Here is a 15,967-nt window from a genome sequence, read left to right on the forward strand (position 1 = left end):
TAGCGGTGTACCGTCATTGAATTTCGTCATTGCTGGACATCCGTTTTTTAGATATTTTCCGAAAATGAGGAATTTTATGAATATTTGAACAAAATCGTACAATTATTGGTTCGAAGTTCAAAGCATTACTTCCACAGGCCATTTTTATTATTGAGTGCTATGGTGATATACCCTGAAAATGGTCCTTCCGGAACATATTCCACCGGGGATTCAAGTGGCCATAGAAACACTCAAATAATACAACATCGAATTCCATCCAATATGGGTATTTTTAGAACCGAGATGATGCCTAGAGACCGTAAAACGACTCCAGACGCTTTTTTGGATTCCAAAACGGCGACTTCCGGTATCTGGAAAAGAACCAAAATGCCCGAATACCATCGCATATGGGTATTGCCAGAACCAGAATAATGCTTAGAGACCGGAAATCAACTTTAGACGCCGTTTTGAAATTCAAGATGGTGAGTTCCGGTTTCCGGAAAACAGCTGAAATTGACCAAAAACTTTCTCATATAAATAGTTTCGAAATCAGAGCGATGTCCAGAAATCTGAAGACGACCACAGAAGCAATTTTAAAATAAAAAATGGTGACTTCCTGTTTCCGGATGAGAACCAAAATTAGCCGAATTCCAACGAAAATGAGTATTTCCAGAATCTGGATAACGCTCAGAGACTGGAACTCAACTCCAGACGCCATTTTGAAATTCAAAATAGTGACTTCAGGTTCCCGGAAAATAGCTGAAATTGATCAAGTCCCGGGTTTTGTGATGACATAAAACGAACTTCGGGATAATCTGCTTGTGGAGGGTGTATATCAGGGTGTCCCAAAAATAATCGATGTTGAAAAAGTGAAGGTGCTCAGCCATAAATTGAAAGAAAATGTTATTTATAGCATTTTTGTAGAACATTTCGACTTTCTAAGAAATTGTTTTCAGGTTTGGTTTTTGTGGAATTGTTTTTGAATATTTTGCATGGTTCAGTTCAACATTGCAATTAGTTATTTGACTCTCAAAGCCCACTAAACATCACAGAAAAATTAATTTTTCCCATAATTTTGAGATAAAACCCTTCAAAACACATAAAAAAGTTTTTTGTTCAACAACTGAAATCTTCGTTGCAAAGCGGCATTTATGACACAAAAGTTTACATGAGAAAAGGTCCTTGATATCTTATCGGGGGGCTGAGATATTGGCATTTTTATATGTGATCCATCACATCACAAACTATGCATTTCAACAAATATGTTAAATTACTGTTTTATTTTGGGAGATAAAAAATCTATGTTAAGAAAACAAATTCATTTTCGGATGGCTGATAACTTAGTAGAAGGTTCGAAAATTTGGAAAAATCGGCAATAAAGGTAAAACGAAAATTGTGATTTTTAGTGCCCTCTAATAGAAAACTTAATGTTGCTCGTAATATGTAAGAGATAGAAACATAATGTCTTCGCTAAAGTTTCTTGTTTTGAAATAATCTAAAACTTTGTCGAAGACACTTAGCATGTATCTTATTCTGATTAAAAAGTAATTTTTTTATCTCACTCATTGGTGGATTGATCCCCCATCTATCTACATTGAAAGATGTATTTTTGAATACCCTGAAACTTCTCCGAACATACCTTATGGTTATAATCATTATTTGCATCACTATTCAATTAATCGTACAAAAACGGCAAAATAAAACACTGTGCAATGAAGATATTGAGCTTTACTGGCATTTTTGTGAAAATGCATAGTTTTCCATCAATTATTTTTTCCATAAATCACGTTTGGGCAACCTGAGAACAATTTTTCAGAAAGACGAAATATTCTACAAAAATGCTTTAAATAACATTTTCTTTCAATTAAGGTCAGAGCACCTTCACTTTTTCAACATCGATTTTTTTTGGGACACCCTATTGTATATCTTTTTTATCTCAAATAAATACAGTTTGAAAAAAAAAAAAAAATTTCTCGCAGATCTCGATAAGGGGCCATCCACATACCACGTGGACAGATTTTTAACGATTTTTGCTATTGGTAGAAGTTTTCAAGTCTATAGAAAACGAATTGGGTTGTTATGCTATATACGAATTTCTGATTTTTATTTTCAGCTAGAAGACATAAGGTTACGAGATTAAGACTCTCCCTTTGAATCACAGGGATGCGGTACGTCTAAATTTAACCGATTCCTTGGAACCACTCCGAAAATATGAACACAGGGGTTAAGCAAAGAAAAAATAATATATCGATAGTTCTAAATTCTAATTTCTATAATTTCTAATTCCCAAGGCTACTATTTATGCTATTTACAATTTTGTACAATTTGCGAATCTTCTGCTGCATCGTTTTTTTTTTTGTCGCAGTATGTGCACACACTATCGGTATTAAGCTTGACTCGCCGGGATCGAAGCGACGACGCTTAACTCCAGCAGCAACACCAAAACCTTCCTACACTGCCTTTAAATGTTTAAATTTGATATTTATTCACTTAACACCTTACTATCGATCTTTATTTTAAAAACACTTTTCTTACTACTGTTCAACAGACTTTCAACAATTTCAACTGATTGACTATGCTTCTGCATTCGCTATCTTAAGATTTTTGTTTTTCAAAACCTGACGACGCTTTCCAACCGTTTATACATATAGCGCCGGTTTTTTTTTTTCATACGCATTCAAATTTTTTAAAGCGGAAACTGTTTCAGAGCTGTTAATAGGGGATTTGTTAGTAGCTTAAGTATTTATGATAAATATTTGTAAGTAATGAGTATGTGTGTCCAATCACAAATGGGGACTTCTCAACACTGTTAGTAATTTGTAATTTTAATTGTTAAGATTTGTTTGCTTTCGCAATTAGGACTTATCATTCGTAGGGATTTAAACCTACTTGTCAAGAAAGGAAAGTAAACTTACAACTAACTTAAATGCTAACTTATTGGCTATAAAGAGAGCTTATCGTAGCAATAGAGGATAGCAAAGATTTTTGTCGAAAATTGTTAATAATTTTATTTGACATAGCTTCTAATGGTTCAACACCAGTAAGTCTATGTAATTCGAGTGTACTACTGTTTCAGAGCTGAAATCAGGGAATACACTAAGGTCGCTTTTCACGCGGTTTTTTTTTACGCGGGTTCCTTTTTACGCGGCTTTTTTACGCGGATTCCGGAATTTACGCGGTTTTTTTTTATGCAGATTCCGGAATTTACGCGGTTTTTTTTACGCGGATTCCGGAATTTACGCGGTTTTTTTTACGCGGATTCCGGAATTTACGCGGTTTTTTTTACGCGGCACGTATCCCCCGCGTAAAAAGTGACTTTAGTGTACTCTACAACCATCAATTTGCATTGTTCTAAGTGGTGTATGCGTTATCAGCCGTCATCTCCTTTTAATTTTCCCCTCGACATTTATCGACTGGGTTCATTTCGAGCAAGACGGATAGATTGAAAGTGAGCTAAATATTGATCGATCATCGGCTATCTTCAGTTCATTGCTGGTTTGTTTTGATTTCGCCGTTCGTGTTTAATAGTGAACTGAACGGCATCATGATGGTATGCTTTCAGGTAGATAGCTTAAATTCGTCTTTATTTCATTCCTTAAATTATCCTCTCTTTGCTTCCCATAATCCTATTCCTCTATAAACTAACCGAAACACTATTTTTTTTTCTTGCTAATTTTTTAGGCGAAATGGTTCCGCAGTCCGCGAACAACAAAGCAGAGCAGCTTACGAAGAGAATTTTTTTCTGAAATATTGAATTCGAAAAATTATATCGTTGTGTTTCGATTTTTGAATGCAAAATGAAAATCGCTTTTATTCACTTTAAGAGCCGTTGGGATAAGGAAATTCAGGCGGTTTCGAGCAGATTTCTAGCAGTTTTGATTCTAAATGAACAAACAATCTAGTTCAGAAAATAGGAAAACTCGAAAAGTGATTTTTTTAAATTTTATATCGTTATCCTACGACTTTATAACCTTTTAAAGATAAACATATTTCGATGTGCGTCAAAATGACTCCCGACTTTTAAATATTGGGCTTTTAATTATTTAAAGAACTGAGTCCTTAAAAGCTATACCAGTTTTCATGTAGCATTTGAAAATGATGCGTTTTCTGAGCAAAACGTGATTTTTTAAAATATTTATCATTATCCTTCGATTTTTGAGTGAAAAAAATTCTCGAAATGTCTTAAATGACAGTTCGCTCATGTACGGTAGATAAATTTATTTATTATTCATTTGAAAAGCGAAAAACAATGATAAACTTTTTTTGAAAATCACGTTTAGCTCAGAAAATTACAATCTTTCAGCTCATTAATAAAAATCATCATGTTCATCACGTTTTAATGTTTCTTTATTGTCTAAGAAAGAAAAAAAGAAAAAATATTGCAATATTACAGAAAGTGAGGAGTCAAATCGACGGACTATCTTTCCAGGGTTTAATAAAAAATAAAAGTAGCTCAGCATTTATTGAATGACAGTGGGGAAACTGTCATTCAATGGATTTCGATCGGTTTTAATTCGGGATTAAAAAAATCACAGAAGGGTTGTGTGCAAAGCCACGAACGCAAGGTTGAAGTAGAATACTTTTACAAGAGAGATAACCCGGCTGCTTGCGTGTCAGTCATGTTTCCTAGTAAATAAATGTTGACCGCTCATTGGCAGTATTGAAAATTCTGTGCAAATGAAGTTGAAGTACTACTCAATTTCAGTTTGCACATATAAACACGACCTCACTGAACAGGAAAAGTACAAACTCTTTGCGGCGCAAACAAGTTTAAACAGTCAGGGTATATGTACATGTGAATTCAAATTAAGATAATTAACTTTTGGTTAAAGCTCAGAACGAGAAAATATTAAATCTTCAATTCATTTGTTTGGTTGTCCTAAAAAGGACAGTTTGTTGTTGAATTTAAAATCGGATATGACGCTGATTGCAACTCTGTGTTACGCCGATAGCGGGAGTTATGGTGAACTTGCGTATGACGAAGGCATCGTATTACCTGTTTTATTGAATGGGAGAAAGAGGAAAATTGTAAAATTGTGTAAACATTCAATTCAAACAATATTACCAAATCGTAGTCAGGCACTCTGATAACAACGTTAAAGGCTGTTTTTACACTGAAAATCAGACAGCCAGCAGAAGTTTTTATTGCCAAAATCCAGTATGCTTGTGTAGTTGCCCAAATAAGGCGGAGCTTCACCGGAGGAAGGCCGAAACCCTCAACTGGCAAGGATGCTCCGATAGCAGGAAAATAGTGGTTTCGCATTCAGGAACCGCATCATAGTTAGGGATTCTATTCTATTCACCCGGCCGTAGGTTAATGTACAGCTCTACTTACGGCTTTACATTAACGTACGGCTGGGCGAATCGGTTCGCGCCGCTTTTCGCGTTTAGCCTGGCAGAGCCCTAACGCGCACGGCCAACACAATAGAAAGGTGTTTTCACATTGAAAATTAGACACGGATTTACTGGAGTAAGTGTTGGAAAATGCATCTACCGCTAATATCGCCGCTATCGTACGAAAGCGCGTCGTTTCATGTGGGGAATAATATCAACAACGAAAAAAGACGCGCGTCTAAGCACACCCGAACTGTTTCGCCGTGCCGCTTCCATTTACTTCCTTATAACATCGGCCTCATGGAAGTACCGGCTGCACCTACCGCTGAAGCTGTTACCATACTGGTACCCAAAGCTATTAACTCTTCAACTTAAGTGTTTTATTTGTCCTCAAAAGAACAATTGTTAAATTCCATATCGGATATAATGCAATCGCATCTCTGTAATATTACCGACAGTAATATTCTTCTGAACAAATGATCCAACTTTTCCATTGAAGGAAGTGCCGGCTGATGTACGGCAAAAATCTCGCCCGATCGCTCGCGTTGGCGTTCAGCCTGGCAGAGGCCTGAGACGTGGTGACCAACCACAGGGCAAGTGATTTGTTTAATTTGAAGGCAGCCAACCCGCAACCCGCTGCTATCCTCTGTTACTGCTGAGTGCTGATATCTGCTGCTACTGCTGTCAACGTTGTGGACGGTCCATCCAGCTCACCATCCGACTGATGAATGTAGCTAGTTTTTCCAGAAACACTCTTTTATAACCGAAGGGTGCAACGAAATAGGCCACGCCTTTCTTTTCAGTTGTACCGTTGTACCATTATGCTGATCGCAGCCTTTGCGCTGCCCCAACAGTAGGGGGTTAACTCAATAAAGTAAAAATTAGATAACTACACCAGAATTTGATTGCATCCCGCACAGAATGTCTGCTTGTGTTGATGCCAGAAAATTATTAACCTTCAATTACTTGTTTATTTGCCCTAAAAAAGGCATTTTGCGGTTCAAAATCGGTTATGCTGATCGCAGCCTTTGCGCTGCCCTTACAGTGGAGGACTTAAGATACACGGACAACATGCACTGTGGAAGCTATTACACATTAAGTTAATTATACGGGTGCGTCAGATTTAAATTGCTAGGATCCAACACAGAATGCTTGCTTGCGTTGTCAAAAATTATTAACTTTCGATGACTTGTTTATTTGCCTTGAAAAAGGCATTTTGATGTTCAAAATTGGATTTCCTGATGGCAATCTTCATGCTGCCCCAACACGGGGGGAATAATGGCAGTCTGGCGACACACGCTGAGAAAAACCGCGCTGCTCCTGAGACGTGGTGACCTACCACAGGGCTAGTGCTGCTGCTAAGGAAGGACGACTGCTGTTGTCGCTGTCTAGAACTATTATGAGCGGCTTCGGCTGAAACTGGCTCTTATATAGGCCAAATAGCATGTTTTCAATTGCAAGGTATATTCTTCTGTCTACCGTGCTTGGGAAGCAATCACATAACGACCAATCAGAGGTCGAATTTTTCGTTTTGACAAGGCTTGACTATTTTCAATAGTACAATAGTGTGAATAATAAAAGTACAATTATCTTCTTTTGGGAAGAATCTTAGAAGATTTTCCAATCTATTGCTGCAAGAACGAAAGAAATCCATCGAATACTAACCGATTTATTAGCATTTGAAATTGGACATATTTTTTACTTTTTTCGGTTTTAGATTTTCATTTCACATCCCTATGTAGCCGAACTTCCTGAGAGAAGTATTCTACTTCAAAACCGAAGGACAACAATATAAAACTTTTAAAAACCACGTATTACTCAGAAAACGCTGCCCTTGCAGATGATATGAATATAAACTGCTGGTACCTATAGCTAAACAACCCAAACGAATGTGATGCCTGTTTAAATTCTGTGAAACATTTATGACAGCCAAATAATCCCATTTCAAGTATTATGATCTATGTGGGAAGCAGCTTAAGCACCTGTTTTTGCGGAAGGAAATGGCGCCTGAATAGCTACAATCTGAGTGGATTTCTCTGTGATTAACGGTACTTTATATATTCGTGAGACAGCTTGATAAACAGAGTTTTTGTTTCCGACATTGAAATAGTCGATATTGATCATGATTCAAGAGTTTGACGGATTGATTAAAATGGGCGCCACTGATTAAGCCGTCTCTTAACCAATACTCGAACACACCGTTGTTCAAACCATGTGCCGAGTCGTGACGCCATTAGTCCCGCATTCTTCAAAGCAAAGAATGTAAATTGGTATTTTCAATCCCTGGGAGAACTACATGTCAGAAGCGTAGGTAGAGTAAAATTTCAATCGAATCGAAGGATGCAGATTTTCATTAATATATGTAGATTAGGAACCAAGTTTTTTTTGTTCTATTTGGGGTCCCAAACAATCCTGAATTTATTGGAAGTCGATTGGTTTTGTCTCCGCTTGGCGCATTGCATTTCAAATTCATATGGAGTTTTGTATGGAAAAACCAACTTTTTTGCATTTTCCATTCTAAAGAGCTCAAAATGGCTCAAACCATAGGTTTCATGACTTCATATAAAACAAGATTTTCTGCATTTCAATCGACATACTCAACTTTGAGCAGCTATGGCTCTTCTTAGGGACATTCTAGCTCTTCAGTGTCTTTTGCAAAGTTGTTAGGCATCTAAAATACTATACTTTAACATAATGTAGTGCATTATTAGAGCATTATTGAGCTCTCTAGAAAGGTAAAGTAGGTTTTCCCATATAAATTTTCATACAAATTTGAAATGCAATGCGCCAAGCGGAGACAAAACCAATCGACTTCTAGTAAGTTCAGAGTTGTATGGGACCCCAAATAGAACCAAAAAAACTTGGTTCTGGAAAATCGATTATTTTTCCCCACCCTAATGTAGATATATGCAACTTCGAAAACAAACACAGAAGAGCAAGGAGAATAAAAGTAAACGTAACAGTTTCTCTTCTCTGTGGTGTATAGTAACAGGTATTGATGCTATGTATATGCATGCTAGCTTCCTGATCCACAATAGCAATTATAAATTACCTATTAGCTCCACTTCTTTAGCTTTTTAATAAATATCCTAATGCAGCATCACTGAGAGTTGCATTTGCTACTTTGTAAAAGTACTGCACACACTTCGAATATCGTTCAGCAAATTCCTCCTTCACCGTTCAATGATCACGAGTTTTAGTAACGACATTCTAATACTTATTAATTATATTAAAGATTTTCGTTGGTATTTTGTTTTTCTTCGAAAATAAATAGTCTGATTCAACACGGTATGATTGGGAGTAAAGTGAATCTATGATATGTACCACAAAGTGACTTTCACAATCGCTTTCACACATAATTCGTATACTATTTCTTAATTCGGCAAACTTGTTATAGATTTTTTTTTCGAAATCGTGAAAATGTTTATTGTTATCATTTATTATTGTCCGGTTGCAGCTTCCTACGAAAGCAGTAACAGCGGGAGAGTTTAATCCTCCGTCTCAAGCGGAATTATCAATCTCGCGGGGTATTCCACTAGTGAAGATGATAGATTGATACCGGTTTCCTCACACATACAGCTAGGAAGCTGCACGGCTGACTGAATCTGTTGCTTATAGATTGAAGCTGGGATTTACTACCTCCAGTGTCAAGATCACGCACATCGGCTATAGCTTGACCGATCGTATTTCTAGTAACTACCGCTGTCTGTGTCTGTGTGAACCTGGGAAGCACCGAAACCCGGCGAACAACAGGTTCTCTCTCGGGCTTAAATGATTTCTGGTTTCTGACATATTGTTTCAGTCGCCCGTGAACCACGAACAGCGAAACGTGCACGCTTTTGTTCCTGAAGAGTTGCAGTGTCCGATTGCTCAGACGAAAACAAGTTAATAAGTAAGTTTTTGCAGTAATGTAGTGATTTGAGCAACCGCAGGAACAACACGAGTGGTCAAACTGGTTCGAAAGGGGTTTTTCTGTGAAAATAGATACATTAAAGCTTCTTTACTCTACTGCCTTTATGCTTGTTTCAGTTTTTCCGTTGATGTTAACGATTGAGTTGAAATGTATCACTGAGTGTACTTTTCTTTCAATAACTTTTAATTTCGCATAGAAGTTTTAATCATTACGCCTAATAAATTTCGAAGCAAGACATAAATTTTGTCCTTCGTTCGTGTTTTATGCGTTTGATGACCTTTCAAACGCGATTTAGGGTCATTGTTGTTTATAATTCTACTTTTTCTTTGGTGATTATGAGCTAGCTTAGATAAGAATTGTATACCAATCCCTGTTATTTGTTCATTTTATTTCTAGGGTTAAGAGGCTGACGATTGATTGCTCGCAACCATGCTGCACAAATTTCTTTCGGTGGTCAGTCTGGTAATAGTGTTGGCGATTTCTTCTCGAGCTCAGGATGATTTAGACGCCCTATTTGAGTCCGTGTTTAATGCCGAAAATAATCAAGGTACCACGGCTGTAACTAATAGTCCTCCCGTTTTGCCTGTTTCAACGGCCCCAGTAGCACCACCGGCACCAACGCCACCACCCGTATATGTGAGTATTAGGTTTATGCCTTTTCGAGAAGACACAAGAGATAGCAGTTTGTTTAAACGAAGTTGAGTATTTTCAATATTACTCACACGTTGATATAAAGCTGTTACTGGTTGTGTAGCTTATTGATTAGCAGACTAATTTATTCACGCTATGTATCCAGTAACCAGTAAAAAATAACGCAATGTTAAAATATGACAAATTAGTTTTTTCTTTCCATATATTTTACAACAATCGTTTTTTATTCATCTTTCCAGACATGCAGCGGAGAATGCGTTCCGTATTACCTGTGTCAAGATAACCAGATTATTACTGACGGAACTGGTATCATTGACATTCGCGTGGGTGAAGACACCACAGTCGAGAATGAATGTCCTAACTACCTGGATACATGCTGTGAAAAGAATGGAGTACTGGATGTACCCCCACCAACAGCTACCGAGCCCCCTCGTCCCGCAAACAAGTTCACTTGTGGTGCACGCAACGCCGATGGTTTAGGATTCAGAATAACCGGTAACAAAAACGGTGAATCTGAGTACGGAGAGTTTCCATGGATGTTGGCGGTATTGCGAGAGGATAAAGTCATGGAATCTACCCTGAACGTGTATGAATGTGGTGGTTCGTTAATTGCTCCAAATGTTGTCCTGACGGCAGCCCACTGTGTCATGAACAAACCAAAAGAATCGCTTCTGGTGCGTGGTGGAGAATGGGATACACAGACAAAGAACGAGTTGTACCCGCATCAGGATCGTCGGGTACGAGAGGTTATTACACATAGCCAGTTCCTGAAGGGTTCACTAGCCAATGATGTTGCTCTTTTAATTCTCGAACAACCATTCGATTTAGCTGAGAACATCCAACCTGTATGCCTTCCTCCCAAGAACTTCAATTTTGATAAAAGCACTTGCTTTGCTTCGGGATGGGGTAAGAACATATTCGGCAAAGAAGGTAAATATCAAGTAATTCTGAAAAAAGTTCAGTTACCGTTTGTGCCGCATAATCAGTGCGAAAGTGCTATGCGAACCACTCGATTGGGAAATCGTTTCCGCTTGCATCCAAGCTTCATCTGTGCAGGAGGCAAAGTGGGCGAAGACACGTGCCGCGGTGATGGAGGTTCTCCACTGGTTTGCCCAATCCCTGGCGTTCCAGCAAACTACTATCAAGCCGGTATCGTTGCCTGGGGCATTGGTTGTGGTGAACAAGGAATTCCTGGAGTCTACGTAAACGTTGCCATGTTTAGAGATTGGATTGATCAGCAATTGACCCAACGCCATGTTGAAAGCAAGCATTACACTTATGCATAAAAATAAAACAACTCAAGAGTCGAAATAATATTATGTTGACGATTTTAATATCTCAAGGTTTCTCTTCGTTCGTTCATGAGACATTAGAGTTCCCCTCACTTTAGACTGTAGCTTAAAAAATGTTTATTTTTAATACTTTCGGAATTGCCAGAGATTAATAATTTCTCAAGCTCAGCTTTCAGTGAAAGGAAGCATAGAACAAAAAAACAACCAAAAGTTATTAAACCATTCAATTGGCTATAATAAATTGTATTATTCAGTTCCTCCACAATTATGGGTCACTTTCACGAAAATACATCTATTCTCACGAAACTTAGCAACTTTTTATTAGCCGTAGTATTTTTTTCAAACTCAGTTGTAACCTCTCTTATACGACTGAATTGATTTAAATTTTCAAATGCCACTAAAAATGATAATCTTGCTCGGTGCATTAAGTGAAGTGACCCATAATTGTGGTAATGTTACATTTTGTGGTGCACAATTGTGGGTCAGTCCATATTTTGGCTATTTTAATTACTTTTGCATGATAATGCATCACCACTGAATAAAATATTATTATCAAGCTTTTACAACAATAAAATAACTTTTGTGATGGAGCTTTCATTTGGAGGATCGAAGCAAAATGTGACCAAAAACGGTTGAAAAATGTTCAACGTTCGCGTCAAATTTTTCGCGTTTTTCCAGTTATGTTTTGTGCTTAAGCCTACAGGTACAATTATATTTGGAATTGTTGCCTATCTTAACTGTCCGGCAGGCATTTGTTCTCCGAAGGACGCTCCCATCAGAATTCGTCGCCGCACCAAGTTAGCCATCTACAAGACGCTGATCAGACCGCTAGTCCTCTATAAGCCCTTGCAATCTTCTAGCGGAAGGTGTTGCGTACCATCTTCGGTGGACTGCAGATGAACTGGAGAACGGAGTGGGGAGAAGGCGAATGAACCACGAACTGCAGGAGTTGCTTGGGGAGCCATCTATGGTCCACACCGCTATGATTGGCAGGTAGCGGTGGGCTGGGCATGTTGTAAGGATATCGGACGACAGACCGGTAAAGATGGTTCTTGAAACCAATCCGTCAGGGACGAGACGAAGAAGTGCACAGCGGGCAAGGTGGATCGATCAAGTGGAAGACAATTTGCTTATCCTACGCAGACTGCAGAGCTGGCGAGCTGCAGCCATGGACCGAGTGGAATGGAGACGACTCTTACGTACAGCAAAGGCCACACCACGGCTTGGGACTATTTGGTAAGGTAAGACGCGATTTTGAAGATTTAAGATGGCTACTGTTGTTTTCTGGAAAACATCATAAAGTGGGCAGAAAATATTTAATATGGATATTTCTGGACCCAGGTTTTGGGGCGCTCGAAAAACCGCTGCTTACTTTCGCGACCCGGTGCGTATCAAAGGCTAGTGCATCCTTAATCACTGTCAGCAAACGAAACAGCCAATAGCAAGCCTTGTTGCTACAGGATTTACTGTCGCTGGTACCAGTAACGTGGAACCGAAAGCATATGAAAGAATCCAGAGTCGTTACTTACTTGACATTTTACTTTTAAGGCGACAGACCGATTATCGATCCAGTGTCGAATCCAGAATACGTCGCCATGTCCCTCGGTCTTGGGCTGCTATCCTCCAATCGCCCCTAACACCTATTTCGCGTGCATCCTCGTCGACAGCACACATCTAACGAGTGCGGGGTCTACCCCGAAGTCGACGACCTCTATCGGGATTCCTGCTAAATATAGCCACTGAAGCCTGCCGTGTTTTATCCGCTTGACTATATCCGCCGATTTGTATGCCTGGCACACTTCATGGTTCATGCGTCTGCGCCAAACACCATATTCTAGTTTGCTGCAAAGGATTGAACGCAAAATCCTACGCTCAAAAACACCAAGAGCTCGCCGATCAGCCTCTTTCAGCGTCCATGATTCATGGCCGTAGAGAGCCACCGGAAGAATCAGTGTTTTATAGAGTGCAAGTTTAGTACGGATTTGCAGACTGCGGGACCTTAGCTGGTTACGTAATCCGTAAAAGGCCCTGTTTGCGGCTGCTATCCGCCTCTTTATCTCACGGCTAACCTCGTTGTCACATGTCACTAATGTTCCCAGGTAAATAAATTCGTCGACTACTTCGAATGTTTCCCCATCTAGCACCACCGCAGCACCAACCTCCGACGAACTACCACGCACTCTGCCAGCCACCATGTATTTCGTTTTGGCAGAGTTCACGACAAGCCGTAATCTCGCAGCTTCCCTCCTGAGAGGTCCGAAGGCCTCTTCCACAGCTCTACGGTTGATACCAATGATGTCGATATCTTCTGCAAAACCGAGAAGCATGTGCGACTTCGTAATGATGGTGCCGCTTCTCTGCACACCAGCCCTCCGTATCCCAATCCGCACGAAAGTCACAAATAAAATAAGGCTTTGGTCTCAATATTGTCCCCCAAACGTTTTAGAAAAAAATGGGGCAACAGTTTTTGTATTTGAGTAACTATTACTTTTTATAGAAAAACTTTTGCGAATTTTCTCACAAGAGTCACAAAAGTTTTCATTAAAAAAACAAACTTTTCTAATTGTTGTCTCTGTGACAATTGAAATATAATTTACAAGTTTTCTCTAAAGAATCACCGACCAAATTACTTTACTTTGGAAGCAAGGGTATTTTTATCAATAAGTAGTCACGGTGATAATATGAAACACAAAAGACATTTTGTCCAGAGAAATAGTTTTGCCAGATAGTCACTGTGACTTTCAAGAGGAAATATACAACAACAGTTTTGTTTGAAAGAATGTGTGACCTTTTAAAAGACTTACAAGTTATTAGCATTGTCACAGTGATTTTGGTAATCATCTCTTTTTGTTTGAGTTGATATCAGGAAAAGTAAACATCAGGCTTCGACCGAAAAATATCACTGTTTGATCACCGTGACTTTTGTTAGGAAATATATGTCAAATGTTGCTTTAGAATATGTGAACCTTTTGAAACAAATATAGCTTATTAACATTGTCACATGAGTTTATGAAATTATCTCTTCGATCAAATAACAAAGAAAACATTACTTCAATATAACATATTCCCTCCAGCCAACGTTCGATTAGTATTGACTCACAAGAGTCTCCGTATCAATTGATCGCCATTAAATAGTCTATGATCATTATCGAAAAGAATCTTTTTCTATGAAGGTCACCAAAAATAATTGGTGACGAGTTCCTATAGTTTTTTTGGTTTATCAAGATGGTGGTGATAATTACTAAAAGCGGTAAATATATATATATATATATATATATATATATATATATATATATATATATATATATATATATATATATATATATATATATATATATATATATATATATATATATATATATATATATATATATATATATATATATATATATATATATATATATATATATATATATTAAAAAAATATAATAATATTATTTACACATTTTCCCCGTAAAGTTCATAGATTTTGTAACAATAATATAACAGGGGTTGCATTAGTACAAACATATGATTGAAAAGAAAAATGAATGTAAAATTTTTGTGTTTCTGAAATATTTAAAATATTCAGAATATTATTCAATACCTAATTTTTCTGAAAGCGCATAAAAAATTTGAGGGGTAGGCGATATACTTTCACCACAAAAATGGAATTGTATTTGAAAAACACTTTTGGCATTTAACGCAATTCCAACTTATCACTTATATGAACACATTCAGTCATTTCTAATTTCCATCAGCGAATTAAAAAGAATTTAAATCAGTGATGGAAATTGATCACGAATGAAATATTTTATTCTAGAACTTTGTCACGAAAAATATTCATGCATGTATTGATAAAAATACGACTCGCGGTGACAATTCCAAACAAAGGAGACGTTTCTGGTTTCTCCTATAAACATCGCCAAGTTGTTAATACGAAAAACCAGAACATTCTAACAAACCACTTCGTGACAATTACCAAAAGTTTGTATAAGGCTCTAAGCCCCGCCTTTTCGACGTCACCCTGCTTCAAACCAACTAACGTCACGAACGAGTCCGATATCTCACCGGCTATTCTGACGCTTGATGTAGAACCTTCAAGAGTGGCACGTATCAGCCTAATCAGCTTTGTTGGGAAGCCATGTTCGATCATAATCTGCCACAACTCATTTCTCTTAACTAAATCGTACGCTGCCCTGAAGTCTATGAACAGATGGTGCGTCTGCAAGATTTGTCGCAAGGTAAACATTTGGTCCGTCGTGGAGCATCCCCCTCGAAAACCGCATTGGTACTCGCCAACAATGGTCTCCTGCAACGGCCTCAGTCTGTGGAACAGGATGCGGGAGAGAATTTTGTAAACGGCATTGAGAAGAGTTATGCCCCGATAATTGCTACAGTCCAGGCGATGACCTTTTTTGTAGATCGGGCATATGAGACCGTCCAACCAGTCCGAGGGCAATTCTTCATCAGACCACACTCTCAGCACGATCCGATGGATGGCACGATACAGCTGTTCGCTCCCGACTTTGAAAAGTTCGGCGGGAATGCCGTCCTTCCCGGCTGCCTTGCAGTTTCTCAGCTCTTTCACTGCTTTCTTCGCCTCGTCCATGGATGGTGGATCCACAGCTTGACCGTCATTCTCAATAGTCATCCTGCTCCTTTCGACTCCACTGTTTCCCTCACCGTTCAACAGCACACTGAAGTGTTCCTTCCAACGCCTGGCCACCTCTGTTTTATCGGTTATCAGGTTCCCCTCCCTATCGTTGCACATGACAGGGGCTGACACGTTTCGATTCCTGATTCCGTTGACCTTCTT

At 38.5% G+C, this 15,967-nt stretch overlaps 1 protein-coding gene across 2 annotated transcripts; it reads left to right on the top strand.

Moving 5' to 3' along the window:
• The first annotated feature begins 9,056 nt into the window (after positions 1-9,056).
• LOC129720996 (phenoloxidase-activating factor 2-like) lies at positions 9,057-11,193 on the top strand. 2 transcript variants are annotated; one of them, XM_055673008.1, is made up of 3 exons: positions 9,057-9,205; positions 9,623-9,862; positions 10,117-11,193. In XM_055673008.1, the coding sequence occupies exons 2-3, from the start codon at positions 9,656-9,658 to the stop codon at positions 11,161-11,163; spliced, it is 1,254 nt and encodes a 417-aa protein (XP_055528983.1). In that variant the 5' UTR covers positions 9,057-9,205; positions 9,623-9,655; the 3' UTR covers positions 11,164-11,193. The 2 variants fall into 2 exon arrangements, with proteins under 2 accessions (XP_055528983.1, XP_055528984.1); XM_055673009.1 differs by lacking the exon at positions 9,057-9,205 and adding an exon at positions 9,344-9,555.
• The last annotated feature ends 4,774 nt before the right edge of the window (positions 11,194-15,967 follow it).

This window comes from Wyeomyia smithii, chromosome 2, assembly GCF_029784165.1.
Source record: "Wyeomyia smithii strain HCP4-BCI-WySm-NY-G18 chromosome 2, ASM2978416v1, whole genome shotgun sequence".
NCBI lineage: Eukaryota > Metazoa > Arthropoda > Insecta > Diptera > Culicidae > Wyeomyia > Wyeomyia smithii.